The sequence below is a fragment of the Stegodyphus dumicola genome, chromosome 5 (assembly GCF_044657685.1).
Source record: "Stegodyphus dumicola isolate Sdum_Otavi_A_Nest chromosome 5, ASM4465768v1".
In the NCBI taxonomy this organism is placed as follows: domain Eukaryota; kingdom Metazoa; phylum Arthropoda; class Arachnida; order Araneae; family Eresidae; genus Stegodyphus; species Stegodyphus dumicola.
This window is the reverse complement of record NC_140772.1, coordinates 71,741,814-71,759,261: the sequence shown is the minus strand read 5'-3', so window position 1 is coordinate 71,759,261 and position 17,448 is coordinate 71,741,814. Positions and strand designations below refer to the sequence as shown.

Below are 17,448 nucleotides of genomic sequence, written 5' to 3'. Positions count from 1 at the left end.
TGTTTAATGGACACTGAAACATGGTTTTGCTTTGTAGAGCCTTTGGTAGCTCCAGAATTGGAAACTCTTTTTGACATAATCGAAAGTTAAAGCTTAGTTTTTATAAAATTTCCGTAATAATAACAGTCTGCAAAAAATAATAAGCTGGATCAAACTAGAAGATTAGGGAGCAGTGCAGTTCACTGCATTAAATGAAATGCCTTAGAATCTGTAAAGACAGTTTTAGCTTGGCTTAATAGCATCTAATTCAGAAGTCAAACAACAAAAATCAGCGTTAATTTACAAAATTTTCACAGGACTAGTTTCGATGGTTTTACCGAACCATCATCTTCAGCTGCAAAACCGCAAATGAACAAGATAGGAAATAATGTTTAGATAAGATAAGAAAAAGCAAGTGGCGCCATCTGTTGGCGAAACCAGAACTAAAACATAATTTCTCTAAAAGCCGAAGGCAAATTTGGATTGGAATTAGGATCGTTAACTAGAACAGAAAGATTTTTATGAATGTGAAATGCCTCTAGAAAATCCAGTTCTCCAATGGAAGATGTTTTTTGAATAATTTTGGAACAGAAAAATTGAAAGTGTGATTTTCGGATCAACAATGTTGAGCAACAGAAGACTTCTGTGTTTCCTTTTTTCTAACATATGCCTCATGTTCTTTGACGCGAAATTTTAAGGCTCTCTTAGTTTGGCCAATGTAAATTAAACCGCACTGGCAAGGAATCCTATAAATACCCCAGGAATTCATATCCGGAATGGGGTCCTTGAGTATATAAGTTGGAATTTTATTGATGGGAGAGTAAACAACCCGAAAGTTAAATTTCTGCAAAATATGTGCAACTTTATAGCTAATTGATGGAAAGAAGGGAATGACAACAGAATTTTTATAATCTCCTAAAATAAGAGTGTGGCTTTTAGTGTGTTGAGATGAGAATTTTTTAACTGCTTGATTAATAATGTTGGGTGAAAAGCCCCTGTCAATAGCTATTGCTTTTAAATAATTTAGTTCTTCATCAAGGGCTAGTTTGGAGGAGCAAACTTGAAGAGCACGGAAAACATAGGAATAAAATGAAGCTAACTTTTGTTTAGTCGGATGACATGATTTAAAGTGTGGTGGAAGGCAAACCGATGAAGGTTTACGGTAAACTGTACTACTGAAGTTGGATGTGTTACGTGTGACCAGAATGTCGAGAAACGGAAGAGAATTGCAAGTCTCAAGTTCAAAAGTGAACTGAATAGCAGGATCAATAGAATTCATTGTTGAAAGAACTCTATTTAAATCATCTTTATTACCTTCAAACAGGGTAAAAGTATCGTCTACGTAGCGGAACCATGCCGGGAAGTTTAAAGTTTCAAACAATTTTTATTCATAATAATGCATGTAGATATCAGCCAGGATGGGACTGATGGGGATTTCCCATGGCTAATCCCTCAGTTTGCTTGTAATATTTATTTTGGAAAACAAAATGTGTTTGTTTCAAACAGAGTTGAGTGAGAGAAATTAGCTCATCAATTTCGATGCAAGAGAAATGAAATTCGCGAAGTCTGGTTTCTAGACATCTTAATGCACCCTCCACTGGGACATTGGTGAATAATGATTTTACATCAAAAGAAACCATGAGTAAATTACGAGGAGAAATATTTTTAACCTTTTTTACAAACTCTATTGAATTTTTTATGGTGTAAATGTTATTGTCTAATAGAGTGGAAAATCTAGAAACTAAATATTTAGCTAATGGATACGAGGCAGTACCTAAATTTGATACAATAGGGCGGAAAGGAATACCACTTTTATGAATTTTGGGAAGAGCATATAATCTGGCACAATTCGCAACAGATGGGATAAGCGAATGTTTTAAGTTGCTTGAAATGATTTGCGAAGATTTGATCGCAGTTTTTATTTTGGATAAGTCCGAAGGTGAAGGATCTTTAGGGATCGGATTATATGGTCCTTCGTTTAAGAGTTTAGTGACACCATCGATGTAAGTGTTCTTATCCATGACGACTATCTGGCCACCTTAGTCGGCCTTTGAAATGACAATATCCGGGTTAGAATGAATCTTGCGCATTGTAGCTCTTTCTCTCGCAGTTAGATTTGGTTTCAAAGGTTTATTATTGAATTTCACATTATGAGCGATGATTAGGCATCTAACCCGGATATTGTCATTTCAAAGGCCGACAAAGGTGGCCAGATAGTCGTCATGGATAAAAACACTTATATCGATGGTGTCACTAAACTCTTAAACGAAGGACCATATAATCTGATCCCTAAAGATCCTTCACCTTCGGACTTATCCAAAATAAAAACTGCGATCAAATCTTCGCAAATCATTTCAAGCAACTTAAAACATTCGCTTATCCCATCTGTTGCGAATTGTGCCAGATTATATGCTCTTCCCAAAATTCATAAAAGTGGTATTCCTTTCTGCCCTATTGTATCAAATTTAGGTACTGCCTCGTATCCATTAGCTAAATATTTAGTTTCTAGATTTTCCACTCTATTAGACAATAACATTTACACCATAAAAAATTCAATAGAGTTTGTAAAAAAGGTTAAAAACATTTCTCCTCGTAATTTACTCATGGTTTCTTTTGATGTAAAATCATTATTCACCAATGTCTCAGTGGAAGGTGCATTAAGATGTCTAGAAACCAGACTTCGCGAATTTCATTTCTCTTGCATCGAAATTGATGAGCTAATTTCTCTCACTCAACTCTGTTTGAAACAAACACATTTTGTTTTCCAAAATAAATATTACAAGCAAACTGAGGGATTAGCCATGGGAAGCCCCCTCAGTCCCATCCTGGCTGATATCTACATGCATTATTATGAATCAAAATTGTTTGAAACTTTAAACTTCCCGGCATGGTTCCGCTACGTAGACGATACTTTTACCCTGTTTGAAGGTAATAAAGATGATTTAAATAGAGTTCTTTCAACAATGAATTCTATTGATCCTGCTATTCAGTTCACTTTTGAACTTGAGACTTGCAATTCTCTTCCGTTTCTCGACATTCTGGTCACACGTAACACATCCAACTTCAGTAGTACAGTTTACCGTAAACCTTCATCGGTTTGCCTTCCACCACACTTTAAATCATGTCATCCGACTAAACAAAAGTTAGCTTCATTTTATTCCTATGTTTTCCGTGCTCTTCAAGTTTGCTCCTCCAAACTAGCCCTTGATGAAGAACTAAATTATTTAAAAGCAATAGCTATTGACAGGGGCTTTTCACCCAACATTATTAATCAAGCAGTTAAAAAATTCTCATCTCAACACACTAAAAGCCACACTCTTATTTTAGGAGATTATAAAAATCCTGTTGTCATTCCCTTCTTTCCATCAATTAGCTATAAAGTTGCACATATTTTGCAGAAATTTAACTTTCGGGTTGTTTACTCTCCCATCAATAAAATTCCAACTTATATACTCAAGGACCCCATTCCGGATATGAATTCCTGGGGTATTTATAGGATTCCTTGCCAGTGCGGTTTAATTTACATTGGCCAAACTAAGAGAGCCTTAAAATTTCGCGTCAAAGAACATGAGGCATATGTTAGAAAAAAGGAAACACAGAAGTCTTCTGTTGCTCAACATTGTTGATCCGAAAATCACACTTTCAATTTTTCTGTTCCAAAATTATTCAAAAAACATCTTCCATTGGAGAACTGGATTTTCTAGAGGCATTTCACATTCATAAAAATCTTTCTGTTCTAGTTAACGATCCTAATTCCAATCCAAATTTGCCTTCGGCTTTTAGAGAAATTATGTTTTAGTTCTGGTTTCGCCAACAGATGGCGCCACTTGCTTTTTCTTATCTTATCTAAACATTATTTCCTATCTTGTTCATTTGCGGTTTTGCAGCTGAAGATGATGGTTCGGTAAAACCATCGAAACTAATCCTGTGAAAATTTTGTAAATTAACGCTGATTTTTGTTGTTTGACTTCTGAATTAGTATTTATTCGGCGTGTTATTGTGTCTTAATTAATAGCATCTGTTATACTTTATTGGTCATGTATTACAAGATCGCCGAAGAAAACCAAGTTGTTTCGCTAAATTTTGTCTTACTCTTATTGCGTTCTGAATTAAGCCTGAATTGTATTAGTTTAGTTATTTCCTATATCTACATTTATTTCTTGCACATGCTTAAAACTAATCTGAGTTCTGAGTAAATAAACTGCCACCATACTTAACACTTTATCTAGGGCCGGCGCTAGATACCGCCTGTTGCAGTCTCTACAGAACCTAAATTCTGCTACAAAGCGCCTTCCTAAGTTCTAAATTTTCACCGCACCTAAACTTTGGATCCCAGTCCTTTCCCTAAATCATAAAAAACTTCTCATCTCTTAAAATTTTACCGCTCAGCGCTCAGTTACATATTCTGCCGCGGCTTCTGGGTTTATGGTGAATAACATATCAGTTATTCTTAATTAAAATAGCACTAAATGTAATATTTTGGCCTATGAGTTTCATTAACAAAATCTACTTTTAGCATATGAAAAGAAATTTTTGTTGAAATTTTTTTTTGTCAACATTTCTTAGAGCATTTAAAAATCTATAATCATCACCAAGCGTAATGTTAGCATAAAAGGTCGCCATACTCTTGTTATTCAATTCCTAATATAAAAAAAAAAAAAGTTTAGGCATCACTGCACGAGTTATTTCTGAAGCTGTCAACTCAGGTAAACTCAGTTCGCGAAGCAGGCTTCCACGCGTTAGCACAATCCCATACTATGTATTTTCTATCTGGAATGTAACTGAGCATGAGTGAGTCCTAAAAAGTTCAAGAGAGTAAAGATGAACTGAAGCTGTCACGTATTAATAAACATGCGGTGATGAAAGCAAAATATAATAAATAGTGACTCGCTAGGTCAGCATTATGGATAAAAAAATAGGTGAATGTTTCGGTTTGAGATGTATGCCAGGCAGACACTTGCCTATGGTGCCAAATTATTAATCTCACAAATTTATGCTTACATGATTGTTTTTCCATAACGAGGCATTTTATTTAGTGCATTGGCATAATTTGAGTCGTAGAATCAAAATATGGAAAAAAAATGGCATGTCATTTCAGAAAAAATCGAGGTTAGAGTAGAATGAAGGGTACCTCTTGTATTATCACGAGGTTGTTGTTTCATTTATCGCCAAGTGTTGTTTAGTTTATCAACAAGTCGTTTTATTTATGATAACCTGAGTAGTTGAATGATATAGAAACCCTGTTATAGAGATTTTTTATGATAAAATTGCCGCTACACAAAGCCAAAATAACAAGTCAAAGAATTGCACAAATTCAATATCCATTTACCGCAAAATTTCGCCAAGGGGTACCCATAAATGTACTTTAACCAAAGCCATATTTTGTGTCAAAATACCTATATTAGAACAATGCTATATATAAATCTAATACATACCCTAAATCATGCTTTCGAGACATGAAAAACAAAATTTGAATTTCGCCAATCGGCTTAGTGGAACAAGAGACATAGAAATGTCCTTTTTTTGCGCAGTGTACCACACAGAAAGTTCAGAATATGATAAGGCGATACTTCTTTTTGTAGTGTGTATATAAGATAACATGTATTTTTCTTTCATTGTTTGATTTAAAATGCAGTTTACTGAGATTATATTTTTTAGGGGTTAGAGAGTAGATTTAAGGGTGCCCCTTGTATTATTGCAAAGTTGTTTCATTTATGGTAACATGAGTAGCTGAATGTTGTGGAAACCCTATTATGACATAATTGCTTGCATGATTGCTGTGAATTTTGAATGATGGGAAAAAATTTGTAAGGGTATGTTGTTCAGGAAGTTTGTTGCTTGTTTTGTGGTTTAGACAGTAAAATGGCTGAATGTGGTAAGATTAATTTGAAGTTTCTGTATGATTTGGAATGTAAGTGGAAAAGAACATTAATTAACTAGTGTGTAAATGAAGGTTTCCTTAGTCGCCATTATAAGTGTCCTGTTTGTAGGAAGGAAATGCGTATGGTCAGATGTCGGACAATACTGGCACTATGGAGGATATTTTTGACTCTTTGTGAATTTATGAGGTGATGCCAGTGTACAGATTATAGCTCAGATAATTTTAGGAAGTTTTTGGATGCTGTTAAGGAATTTTGTTTGACTGAAGACAGGCAAATTTCTAAATAAGGTAAATGGATACTTGCTTTGTGTAGTGCTAAGATGAATTTCCTTTTTTATGTTATTTGATTTTAAATGTAATTTATTGAGGTTATATATTTTTTGTTGGCTGTTCCTTTGACTTTTTAAGTTAAAATAGATTAAAGTGTACATGGACAAAGGGAGTGTGCAATCCCAAGTTTGTGCAATTCTCTGATGATTTTTTTAAGTTAAAATAAGTCAATGTGTACACAGACACATTTTGGCTTTAGGTAGCGGCGACCAATTTTCGCGAAGGAAGCACCCGTAAATATATTTTTCCATTTTTTTATTTTAATTATGTTTTATTGCACTATGTTTTGGATGCCATTTTACTGGGGAGGGTGTTGGATGTAAAAAGGAATGGCGCCAAAAAATCGCCAAGCAACACCTTGAAAGATATTTTTACCTTATTTTCTTTGATGCTTTTACCATAACTTTGGCTTTTTCAACATATTTAATAATTATTCAATACATTTAATAATTAGAAAAATTCAATATTAAACGACATATACATGTACTTCCTAAGATAAAGGAAGCACAAATTCTTTAACCTGGAATAATTCATTATCATTAATTTTAATTAAAGAAAAACTACAAAAATGACTACTGCTCAAACAGTTACACGTAGAATTTAATGAAACAGACACACAATACATAACACATAGTAAGGTATAAAATAACATGAACAGAAATTACCAGAGAATTATGTTATAGAAATTAGCATATGTATAAAATGAACAAGTCAGATGTATCAGTTGGGTACAGGAAAACTACCTTCAATACGAAGTACGATCTTCCCTAAAAGCAATACAACACGGTAATGTGCGATGCTGTCTATTATGCAGTCTATCAATTTTGTAGGAAGTGAGAGCCATTGCTCTCGCAAAGCAGTTGAGAGCATGACAAGGGTCTGCAGAGGAGAAATGAGAGCAGCTGTAAATTTTCCTAAAGCAAATCAAACATGCTCGATAAGATTCAGGTTTGGTAATTGAGCTGGCCATTCCATGTGCTGATTTGTTTGCTACTGAAGATAATCATCCATGATTGGAGCCCTATGTGGTCTAACGTTGTCATCCTGTGGCAGGAAATTATCACTTACTGCTCCAGCATAAGGGTGCACATAAGCATCAAGGATGTCATCTCTATAGGCCTGAGCATTCATGGTTCCATGTGGAAAGATAAAGAAGTCTGAGCGTCCACCCAAAGAGTTATCACTCCGAACACAGACACTGCCTCCTCTATATGAATCTCTTTTGTGGATGTTTGATGCATGATAACGGGTTCCAGTTTCTCTCCAAATCAAATAATGCCTACTATCGCTTCAGAGGCTAAACCTGAACTCATCCATAAAGAGAATAGTCGTGCAATGGATTTGTTGGTATGTCTACCTCAAATGTTCCCTTCTATGTCGTGACGTCAGCAGCATGCAAATGACTGGTCACCTCCCATACATACCTTCATGAAGTCTTCTATGTATGGCTGATGTTTTCTCTTAGTTTTCGGAAAGCAGTGAATATAATATTTTTTAACCTATAATGATCTCAAACATTTGTTTTCACTTTAAGTATAAGATAATATTAAATTCACAATATTCCAAAATAATACCTTATCTCCTACACGCATAATCAGAGACTCAAGTCTATCTTCAATTTCTTTTGGTTCAGCACTCAGGCGCCTTCGTTTTCGTGCATGACCATCTAGCAATAAACAAACAATTATTTAACAATATGCTTTTAATTTTTTATACGTTTTCAAAATGTTGAAAATGTATGCATTTCTGAAACAAACACTAAATAAACTTATAAAATAAATGAGCATGTTGTTGTAACAGTTGAAATGTAGAACAAGAAAGAAGTAACATTTATCTTTTGTTAGTCTTAATTATTTATTAAAAATTTATACCATAAATTTTAAAATATTCAAGCATAATATTTTAATAAACTTTTTAAGAAAATTAATTTACATAATGCTCCATTTAAATTAATTAAAAACAAATTACTTTACCAAATTAAATAAACTAACAGAGTTAATAAAATTTAATAAGCTTATCAAAATGACTTGTTTAAAATGTAACACAAACAGAACTTTTAAAAAAATGGTTTTTTAATTATATAATTAGACAAAAAATTTATTGCCCGTAGTCCCAGAAATAATTTACCATTTCATATTTAAAAAATCAATTATGAGATATTTGTATAATGATAATAAAAGCATAAAGCTATTCAGAATTTAGTTGACCCTGGGATGCTCTTTGACAGAATAACATCAGCATTGTTCCAAAATTGCATTTCTTCAAAACCATGAAATTATAAATTTGAAAATTTGATTTTAGAGTAGAAAATTGTGCCCTTTGATTTGGTGGGAAATACCGATGCTGTTAGCAGTTTTCTGATAATCCAGAACTGTTTTCCCAATGTTATGGCAGCCTTTTGTTGTTGTTGTTGTTTTTTTGTTATGTGCCAATATTTTTCTGAAGTTTAATCTGACTAGAACTTCTTAGTGACTAAGACTACATGGTTTTTACTTTCCAATATATTTATGTACTACAAATCAAGTATTTTGAATAATTAGAATGTTAATTGCTGTTAACTGGCCTCTGGCTTTCATTAGCTGGCTGGTACTATTGAATCACTGTTCCGTTATTTTCACAAAGAAGTGCATTTGGTAAGATAAGTACAGTCAAAAGTCGTTAATTCGGACACCCATAATTCGGAATGATCTATAATCCGGACATCAAAACTAAAAACTTTCTGCGCATGCGCCGCGTTGACACATGCGCAGAGGCGTTCACGCGTGCGCGTAAGACCTTTTACGACTGCGCATATGCGTGTGCGCAAGTGCAGAATATGTTTTCGCACGCACATTTTATGTATAATGGACGTATAAGCTAAATAATTATCTATTTCAGTTAATGTTGATGATTGCGTTGTTCCTTAATTTTCGAATTGCATCCGGCTTATTATTTTTTGCAGACTGTAAGAGCAATTTTATAAAAGTAAGCTTAAACTTTCGATTATATCAAATAGAATTTCCGATATATATTTGTTAATATGTAAAGGATCTAAAGCGAAAGTATGTTTTGAAATCCGAAATCTGTTCATCAATTTCACGCTGCTCGGCGGCGGGCGCGTAATGAATTGGAAGATGATTTGTCAGCACTATCCTTATCTTCAGCGCAGATGTTTTTATTTTATTTGGCTTATAATTCCTTACCAAATGTAGTATTTCATCTCGATATGCTTCGTCTTTGATATGATTTAAAACAAGTTCCTCGTCATTATAATTCGCTTCCGATAGCAAAGAAAAGTGACAGAGGTTATTGAAAACAAAAAAATTTCGATTGACAAATTAGTCGGTATTCTTGACACAGCAATTATAGGACTTGAACGACGGAACTTTGTAACTGAACAAGAAATTATGTCTGTTTAATAGAATTAAAGAGAAAGTATTATCACATGAAACGAAGCAAAACTTAAACAACTTACATTGAAAGAAATGTTTAATAAAGTAAACAAATAAATATTAAGCTTTTTCTTTTTGCAAATTTTGATACCCTTTAGATCATAATTGTTCTTTATTTCATAAATTACGGTTTCATATTTTTAATTTTATAATTTCTGCATGCCATCTTACGAGATTTAAACTTATGATCTATAATCCGGAAAAATCGATAATCAGGAATCGCCGAAGTCCCGACGAGTCCGGATTAACGACTTTTGACTGTATTTGTTTTTTTCGTGATTTAGAGCAAAATGGCAAGAAAGCTATAACAGATTGGTGCACAAATAAGATTTAATTAGTTTATGCCAAGAGTGACATGTTTGTATGAAAAACATGCATCTGGTCAAGCTTAAGGATCAATTCAATGGCAATGAGTAGGTTTGTCATGAGAAAGGTGCTCAATACTGGCACTCATACCAACACCACTGAGGGCATGTGGAACCACATTAAGTGCGAATTTTCACAAGTGAAGTCTTTAGCAGTCAATGGATGACATTTCGTATTCTACTTTAAACCATTAGCCGCTGGTGTTGCGTTGACACAACGGTCAAAATAAATGCATATATAAATATAACTACCTAAGATATTTTATAGCAGCAGATGATTTTGTGTAGGGAATATCATGAAGATTATTTATGTAAAAAAATATTTGCCTTCAACAATCCTTTTGTTTATAACAATTAATCTCATACTTTAAGCAAAATTTTCGACCGGGTATTTTTGATGAAAATATTTAATAAAAGAATTGCCGTCTTTATGAGTGATCTATTTTTAGTCAAGGTCACTGTTTATCAGAATATTACATCAGTCAAATGTTTATATTTGTGTTGGGAAGCAAGGGAAAACAGGTGTTGAGCTGACGCAGCGTCAGCAGGAAACGGGTAGTCAATCTCCTTTTTCACTCATTCCTTTCGATGTTCTGGTTCATGTTCTGGTTGTTTAAAAATGCCTAGAAAGCGGTATCTTACATTAGAAGAAGCCCTTCAAAGATTTTTTGATGAAGAAACAGATGATGAAAATGTTAAAAATGACCAGGATGAAACTGATATTGTTGTTGTTCCCCCAGAAATTGCAAAAGCTAGTGACGAAGAAGAAAAGAATGGCAATGTTTTAAATAATGATAATGATATTTTACCAAATGATACTGCTGGGGAAGTTGAAATTCATGTAAGAAGTAAGTTTCAGCCTTCTAAAAGCAGTTATAGTCATACTAAAAAGTTTAAAAAGCAGAAGATTGAAATCTTGAAGTGGATAAAAAAAGGAACTGTTAGTTATGTCTCAGGAAGAACACGAAAAAAGAGATAAAAGAGAAATTATAAAAGGCAAAATACAAGGTAAAACTAGTGCACAGATTTTCGATTTTGTTTAGACATTTACTCTCTTCTTGTTGAACAGACAAATATATACGCTCAGAAAAAAAAAAAAAGCCCAGAATTTATTGCATCTGAAGCCTATATGAGAAGATTTATTGGAATATTATTGCTTACAGGATATTATTCTTTACCTCAAGAAAAAATGTATTGGTCTTTTGATAAGGACATTTCTGTTCCTGTTGTACGAGAATCGATATCACGTTTGCAGTACAGGAATATGAAGCAGAATTTGCATTTGACAATAGTCAAATTGACAATACTGATAAATTATATGAGGCGAGACCGTATCTAAACTTACTAAATATCACCACTTTTTACTACTGGAAATATAAAGTCTCTTTTAGATTTCAGACGCGAGAATGCATTATTCCTTTTACAAACTCCTATTGAGAGTGTAGAATGAGCCACAAATAGATCAGCAACAGGAAGACCTAGTAAATTCAGCATTCAAAAACCATTGCATGGAGGTTGTAGACATTTTATCATAAAGTCCGTTGATAACAAAAGACATTGTTGTAAAGAGTACCATAGCCAGACTGTTTATAGATGCAAAGTATGTAATGTAGCTTTACATCATCATTGTAATCAAGCTTTTCATGCTTGAATCTTTCAATTGAAATAACCTGTATTTGTAAAAGAAATACAATGTATATTTTAATATTAAATTAATTACAAGTAAAGTGATTTGTAGATTTATAAAGCGTTATACAGCTAAAAAGTAATCCTACCCTCCACTCAAAAGAAACATCACACGAGTACAATCCTACTCACTAAACATCCGTAGTCTTATTCTGCTGGCGTTGCGCGAATGCAACACTCACGTTTTCCACAGGTAAAAGCATTTTTTTTTTATTTTCAATGTAAATTTATGTTATAAATGCTTAATTTAATATTTGTTATTATTTTCACGAGAAAAGAAACATTCCTTGTAGTTTTGGCGGTTAATGGGTTAAGGAATTTATGTGGCATCGCCAATAGCAGGATCAGGAGGAGGGGATCAATTCCGTGATATTTGCATTATGTATGTGCATCAGTCATCCAATGGTGATGATGAGACGTAGCCACAAATACATGAAATGAGTATTTTTGTCATTTTCATAACATAAGCTTTTCGCGCTGTTTTGGATGACAGCTATCTTCAAAACATTGCTTTTTTGGTGCCTTTCTTGGTATCATAAAACCACCAAACACACCAAGAGGTACCCTGTTGTAAATTTTTAGCCAGAATGTTTATCCATTACTATAAAATACAAAAATATTAATAAAAATTATTTATAAAACAAACATTTACAATGAGTGCTTTTTGTCTGTAATTTCTTTTAAGTCATGAAAATGCTACAATATTTCACTAACAATCAATGCATACTTTTTATATATAAAAGCCCAAAATCACCAAAACCTTGATCATTCCAGATTTCCGACATTATACTGTATATGAAAAAGAATTTAGAAATTGCAAGGTACTATTCAAGCAAACTAAATAAAAAACCTTTAATAGAAAAATATGATTAGCTGATAATATTTCATCCTAGTCAAATTACGAAAATTTTCGCATTACAGTCATGAAAGAAAAAAGCAATAGTTTAATTTTCAATATTCCAGAATCTATAAACTGTAATTCAAATGTTTATTTTTATTGTCTGTATGTAGGTGTAACCATCTACTATAATCCAAGGAAGGATGCCCATTACAAATTATACAGTAAGCCCATTATAATTTTTAAAATAGAAGCGAAAACCAAATTAACATGCAGCTTTCAGAAGCTATTACAAATTAAGGTTGATCTTTACAATATGGTAACTGGTAGTTTGGCGACATTTTGGAGGCGATAAAGGTTACTACCTGGGACTTTGGTAATAATGTGAGCAGTACTCAGTTCCGATTACGCATTATTTTGTGTGGGGGAAATGAGAGATCATGGGATATGTCGTGATATTAATGGACGAATTACGGTTCCTTAATCGGAAAAAGGGGGGAATTTGGACAAGTATCTGTGGATGTATATTATTTTGTATTAAGCTTCATTGCGTGTTGTGTGAAGTAGGGTTGAATAATTTTGGGATTGTATGGCGCTGTCTAAAGTGAATTGTAGATGTGATAAAGAGAATTTTTTTTTTTATCAAATTCTATCAAATTCGGGAAAAAAATCATTCAGTAATTTTATTGAATCCATAATAAAAGTGTATCCACCATGTAAGGAAGATTCGGAAGAAGATTAGGTTAGTTAGCCTTTGTTAAGAATGTGAGTAGTATTTAGTTCTGATTACGCATTATTTTGTGCGAGGGAAATGAGAGATCATGGGATATGTTATGTGATATTAATGGACGAATTACTGTTCTTTAATCGGGAAAAAATCTGGCAATTTTGTATTTGGCTTTATTCTGTGTTGTGTGAAATAGTGTTTGTGAATTTTTGGATCCCATGGCCTTAACAAAAGTGAATTCGAAATGGGTATTTAGTGGTATTGAAAAGGATAGTAATAAATGTTTTTTAAGGTTGTGCGAGAGAGAAATAAACACGTTTTATTATGTTATTTATTTTACCTGGTATCTTCCTTTGAAAGATAAGTATGATTTTAAAGATTCTGAAACAGAAGTAAGAAAAGTGTATCCGCCACGTAATCAAGATTCTGAAGAAGATTAGGTAAGTTAGTATTTTTAATTATTTGAGGATATTATTTTTATGCATTGTTGTAAATGTAAGGTGGAAAGGAATTTGGTATTATTGGGAAAATTGTTATTAGCAATGATTTAGTTTAAAGTAATTAGGATTGTAAGGTAATTTTTATTAATTTAATGTATGTGCTCATTTATATTTTAAGTAGTGTTTTTGAATTTAATTATATTTTAATGAAATGATAGTTATTTTGTGAATTTTATGTTTGTAGGAATTTGGTATAAGTTTAAGTTGAAATAAACGTGCATGGAAATAAATTAAATATTTGATATTAAGTATTTGTAATGCTTGAGGTATGAATTCGTTGGTGACGTGTATAATGTAATAGATGATTTAGAGGTAAAAGTTTTTGGATATTCTACTTATTTTATATGTGGAAATGTTGATATTTGTAAAGGGTAAATACTTTTTCGCGATCATGTAATTTCATATATGTTCTTTTTACCGGGTTTAAAGATTGAGAAAATTGTCATGTATTTTCGTGAAATTTTTTTAATTTATGAGAAAAAAGCAGTGTACATGGATATAGTGAAGAGTGTGCGCAATGCCATTTTTGGCAATTCTGGGATGTTTTTTTAAGTAAAAATAAGTCGACGTGTACATGGTTTAGTGATATTTTAATGAAATGATAGTTATTTTGTGAATTTTATGTTTGTAGGAATTTGGTATATGTTTAAGTTGAAATAAATGTGCATGGAAATAATTTAAATATTTGATACTAAGTATTTGTAATGCTTGCGGTACGAATTCGTTGGTGACGTGTATAATGTAATAGATGATTTAGAGGTAAAAGTTTTTGGATATTTTATTTATTTTATATGTGGAAATGTTCATATTTGTAAAGGGTAAATACTTTTTCGCGATCAGGTAATTTCATATATGTTCTTTTTACCAGGTTTAAAGAATGAGAAAATTGTCATGTATTTTCGTGAAATTTTTGTAATTTATGAGAAAAAAGCAGTGTACATGGATATAGTGAAGAGTGTGCGCAATGCCATTTTTGTGCAATTCTGGGATGTTTTTTTTAAGTAAAAATAAGTCGGCGTGTATATGGTTTATGTGTATGTGTTATTTTGAAAAATGTGTAAGGAGAATGGTATTGTGCAGTTTTTCTTAATTTTGCAGTCAATATTTGTCATGATTAAGCAATTTTGTTTAATAAAATTTCTAAAATAAGTGTAATTTGGCTAGTAGATTGTTGGAAGAAGTGTTCAGGAGATAAAAAGAAAAGAAACATGTCTTTACTTCGTGAAGACAAAATGGCGGCGGGGAAAAAATAGAGGGTTGCTGTAGGAGAGTTGGTTGCCAAAGTTTCGCCAAAAAATCGCCAAGTTACCATAATGTAAAGATCAACTCAAATTAAAATTATATAACTTTAAAATCAAATCAAATACTTTCAAATAAAAACTTATAGGGCTGATCTTTAAAATATGGTAACTGGTAGTTTGGCGACATTTTGGAGGCGACAAAGGTTACTACCTGGGACTTTGGTAATAATGTGAGCAGTACTCAGTTCCGATTACGCATTATTTTGTGTGAGGGAAATGAGAGATCATTGATATTAATGGACGAATTATGGTTCTTTAATCGAAAAAGGGGGGAAATCGGGAAAAAATCTGGAAATTTTGTATTTGGCTTTATTCCGTTTTGTGTGAAACAGTGTTCGTTAATTTTTGGATCCCATGGCCCTAACTAAAGTGAATTCGAAATGGGTATTTAGTGGGATTGAAAGGGGTAGTAATAAGTTTTTCTTTAAGGTTGTGCGAGATAGAAGTAAAGATGTTTTATTAAGTTATTTATTTTACCTGGTACCTTGCTGTGAACTATAAGTATGATTTTAAAGATCCTGAAACAGAAATAAGAAAAGTTTATCGGACACGTAATCAAGATTCTGAAGAAGATTAGGTAAGTTAGTATTTTTAATTATTTGAGGATATTATTTTTATACATTGTTCTAAATGTAAGGTGGAAGTAAAGTAATTTGGTATTATTGGGAAAATTGTTATTAGCAATGATTTAGTTTAAAGTAATTAGGATTGTAAGCTAATTTTTATTAATTTAATGTATGTGCTTATTTATATTTTAAGTAGTGTTTTTGAATTTAATTATATTTTAATTAAATGATAGTTATTTTGTGAATTTTATGTTTGTAGGAATTTGGTATACATTTTAGTTGAAGTAAACGTGCATGGAAATAATTTAAATATTTGACACTAAGTATTTGTAATGTTTGCGGTATGAATTCGTTGGTGATGTTTATAATATAATAGATGATTTAGAGGTAAAAGTTTTTGGATATTTTATTTATTTTATACGTGGAAATGTTTATATTTGGAAAGGGTATATACTTTTTCGTTATTAGGTAATTTCATATATGTTCTTTGTAACGGGTTTAAAGATTCAGAAAATTGTCATGCATTTTCGTGAAATTTTTCTAATTTATGAGAAAAAAGGAGTGTACATGGATATGGTGAAGAGTGTGCGCAATGCCATTTTTGTGCAATTCTGGGATGTTTTTTTAAGTAAAAATAAGTCGACATGTACATGGTTTATGTGTATGTGTTATTTTGAAAAACGCATAAGGAGTATGGTATTGTGCACTTTTTCCCAATTTTGCAGTGAATATTTGTCATGATTAAGCAGTTTTGTTAGATAAAATTTTTAGCATAAGTGTAATTCGGCTAGTAGATTGTTGGAAGAAGTGTTCAGTAGATAAAAAGAAAAGAAACATGTCTTTACTTCGTGAAGACAAAATGGCGGCGGGAAAAAAAAATAGAGGGTTGCTGTAGGAGTGTTGGTCGCCAAATTTTCGCCGAAAAATCGCCAAGTTACCATAATCTAAAGATCAACCACTTATAGAAATGTATTTAACAAATACTGCATTAACTAATATTGCACTGATATATAACTAATATAGCATTGACATATATCTAATATTGCACTGATGTTAGCTTATGGAATGGGGTATTTTTAAAATAAAAAGATAAATTAACAGCATAAGATAATGTTAGAGATGGTGCAGAAGAATCCACATTTTATTCTACTGCTTGGGAATGAATTTGTTTAGATTTTGTTCCTGCTTATACAATTGGGGAAGGGACTAATTTCTTATTTTTTAACGTTATTAATTTTATGATTTCTAAACCATTTTTAAGCAAGCCTTGAAGAACCATTCGTAAGTTTATCCGAATCATCCCTAACTAAATGTCTGAACTTCCAATTTACCAAACAGAATATTAATCTAGAGCAATGAAAATCAAAACATACCTTCATCATCATCGTCGTAATTTCGTCTTCGACTCATAGTTACAGTGCTGACAAGTACTTAGGATATAACAATAAAACAAGAGCTACCAAATGCCAATACACACCACAGTAGCGGTTCAAAACATTACGAACACGAGAGCGATGTTGCCAGATTTTTTTATGCTTTGTTGATATACTGTTCTAGTGAATTTGAGTTTCAGAAAGCAGCGCCTCTGTATCACATGACATCCAAGGAGGTTAGAATAGAAGGAGGGAAGGTTCAACTCAAACGGTGAAGCTTGGCGGCCATCTTTCTGTTATCACCGTGACTTGTGCAAGGAAGTCTGTCATTGCAACATTTTTTTCTTTCCTTTTTGAAGCATGTCAGCTTGTATTGCATATGGATGCATAAATAGATTCTCGAAAAAAATTCCGGGCATTATTTTTCACACGTAAGTATTAATTTTCTTTTTTTTTATGTAATATGACAAC

The 17,448-nt window shown here is 32.5% G+C and overlaps 1 protein-coding gene across 2 annotated transcripts in view; it reads right to left on the bottom strand.

The window, feature by feature from the left end:
* The window catches only part of Cbp80 (Nuclear cap-binding protein subunit 1), a 127,291-nt gene extending 110,157 nt beyond the window's left edge, over nucleotides 1–17,134 (bottom strand). For both annotated transcript variants that reach the window (XM_085816755.1, XM_085816756.1), the window contains exons 1-2: nucleotides 16,978–17,134; nucleotides 7,765–7,856 (exon numbers count right to left, since the gene is read on the bottom strand). In XM_085816755.1, the coding sequence (XP_085672881.1) occupies nucleotides 7,765–7,856; nucleotides 16,978–17,014 (129 nt within the window). In that variant the 5' untranslated portion in view covers nucleotides 17,015–17,134. The remainder of the gene's footprint in view (nucleotides 1–7,764; nucleotides 7,857–16,977) is intronic.
* Between the last annotated feature and the right edge of the window lie 314 nt (nucleotides 17,135–17,448).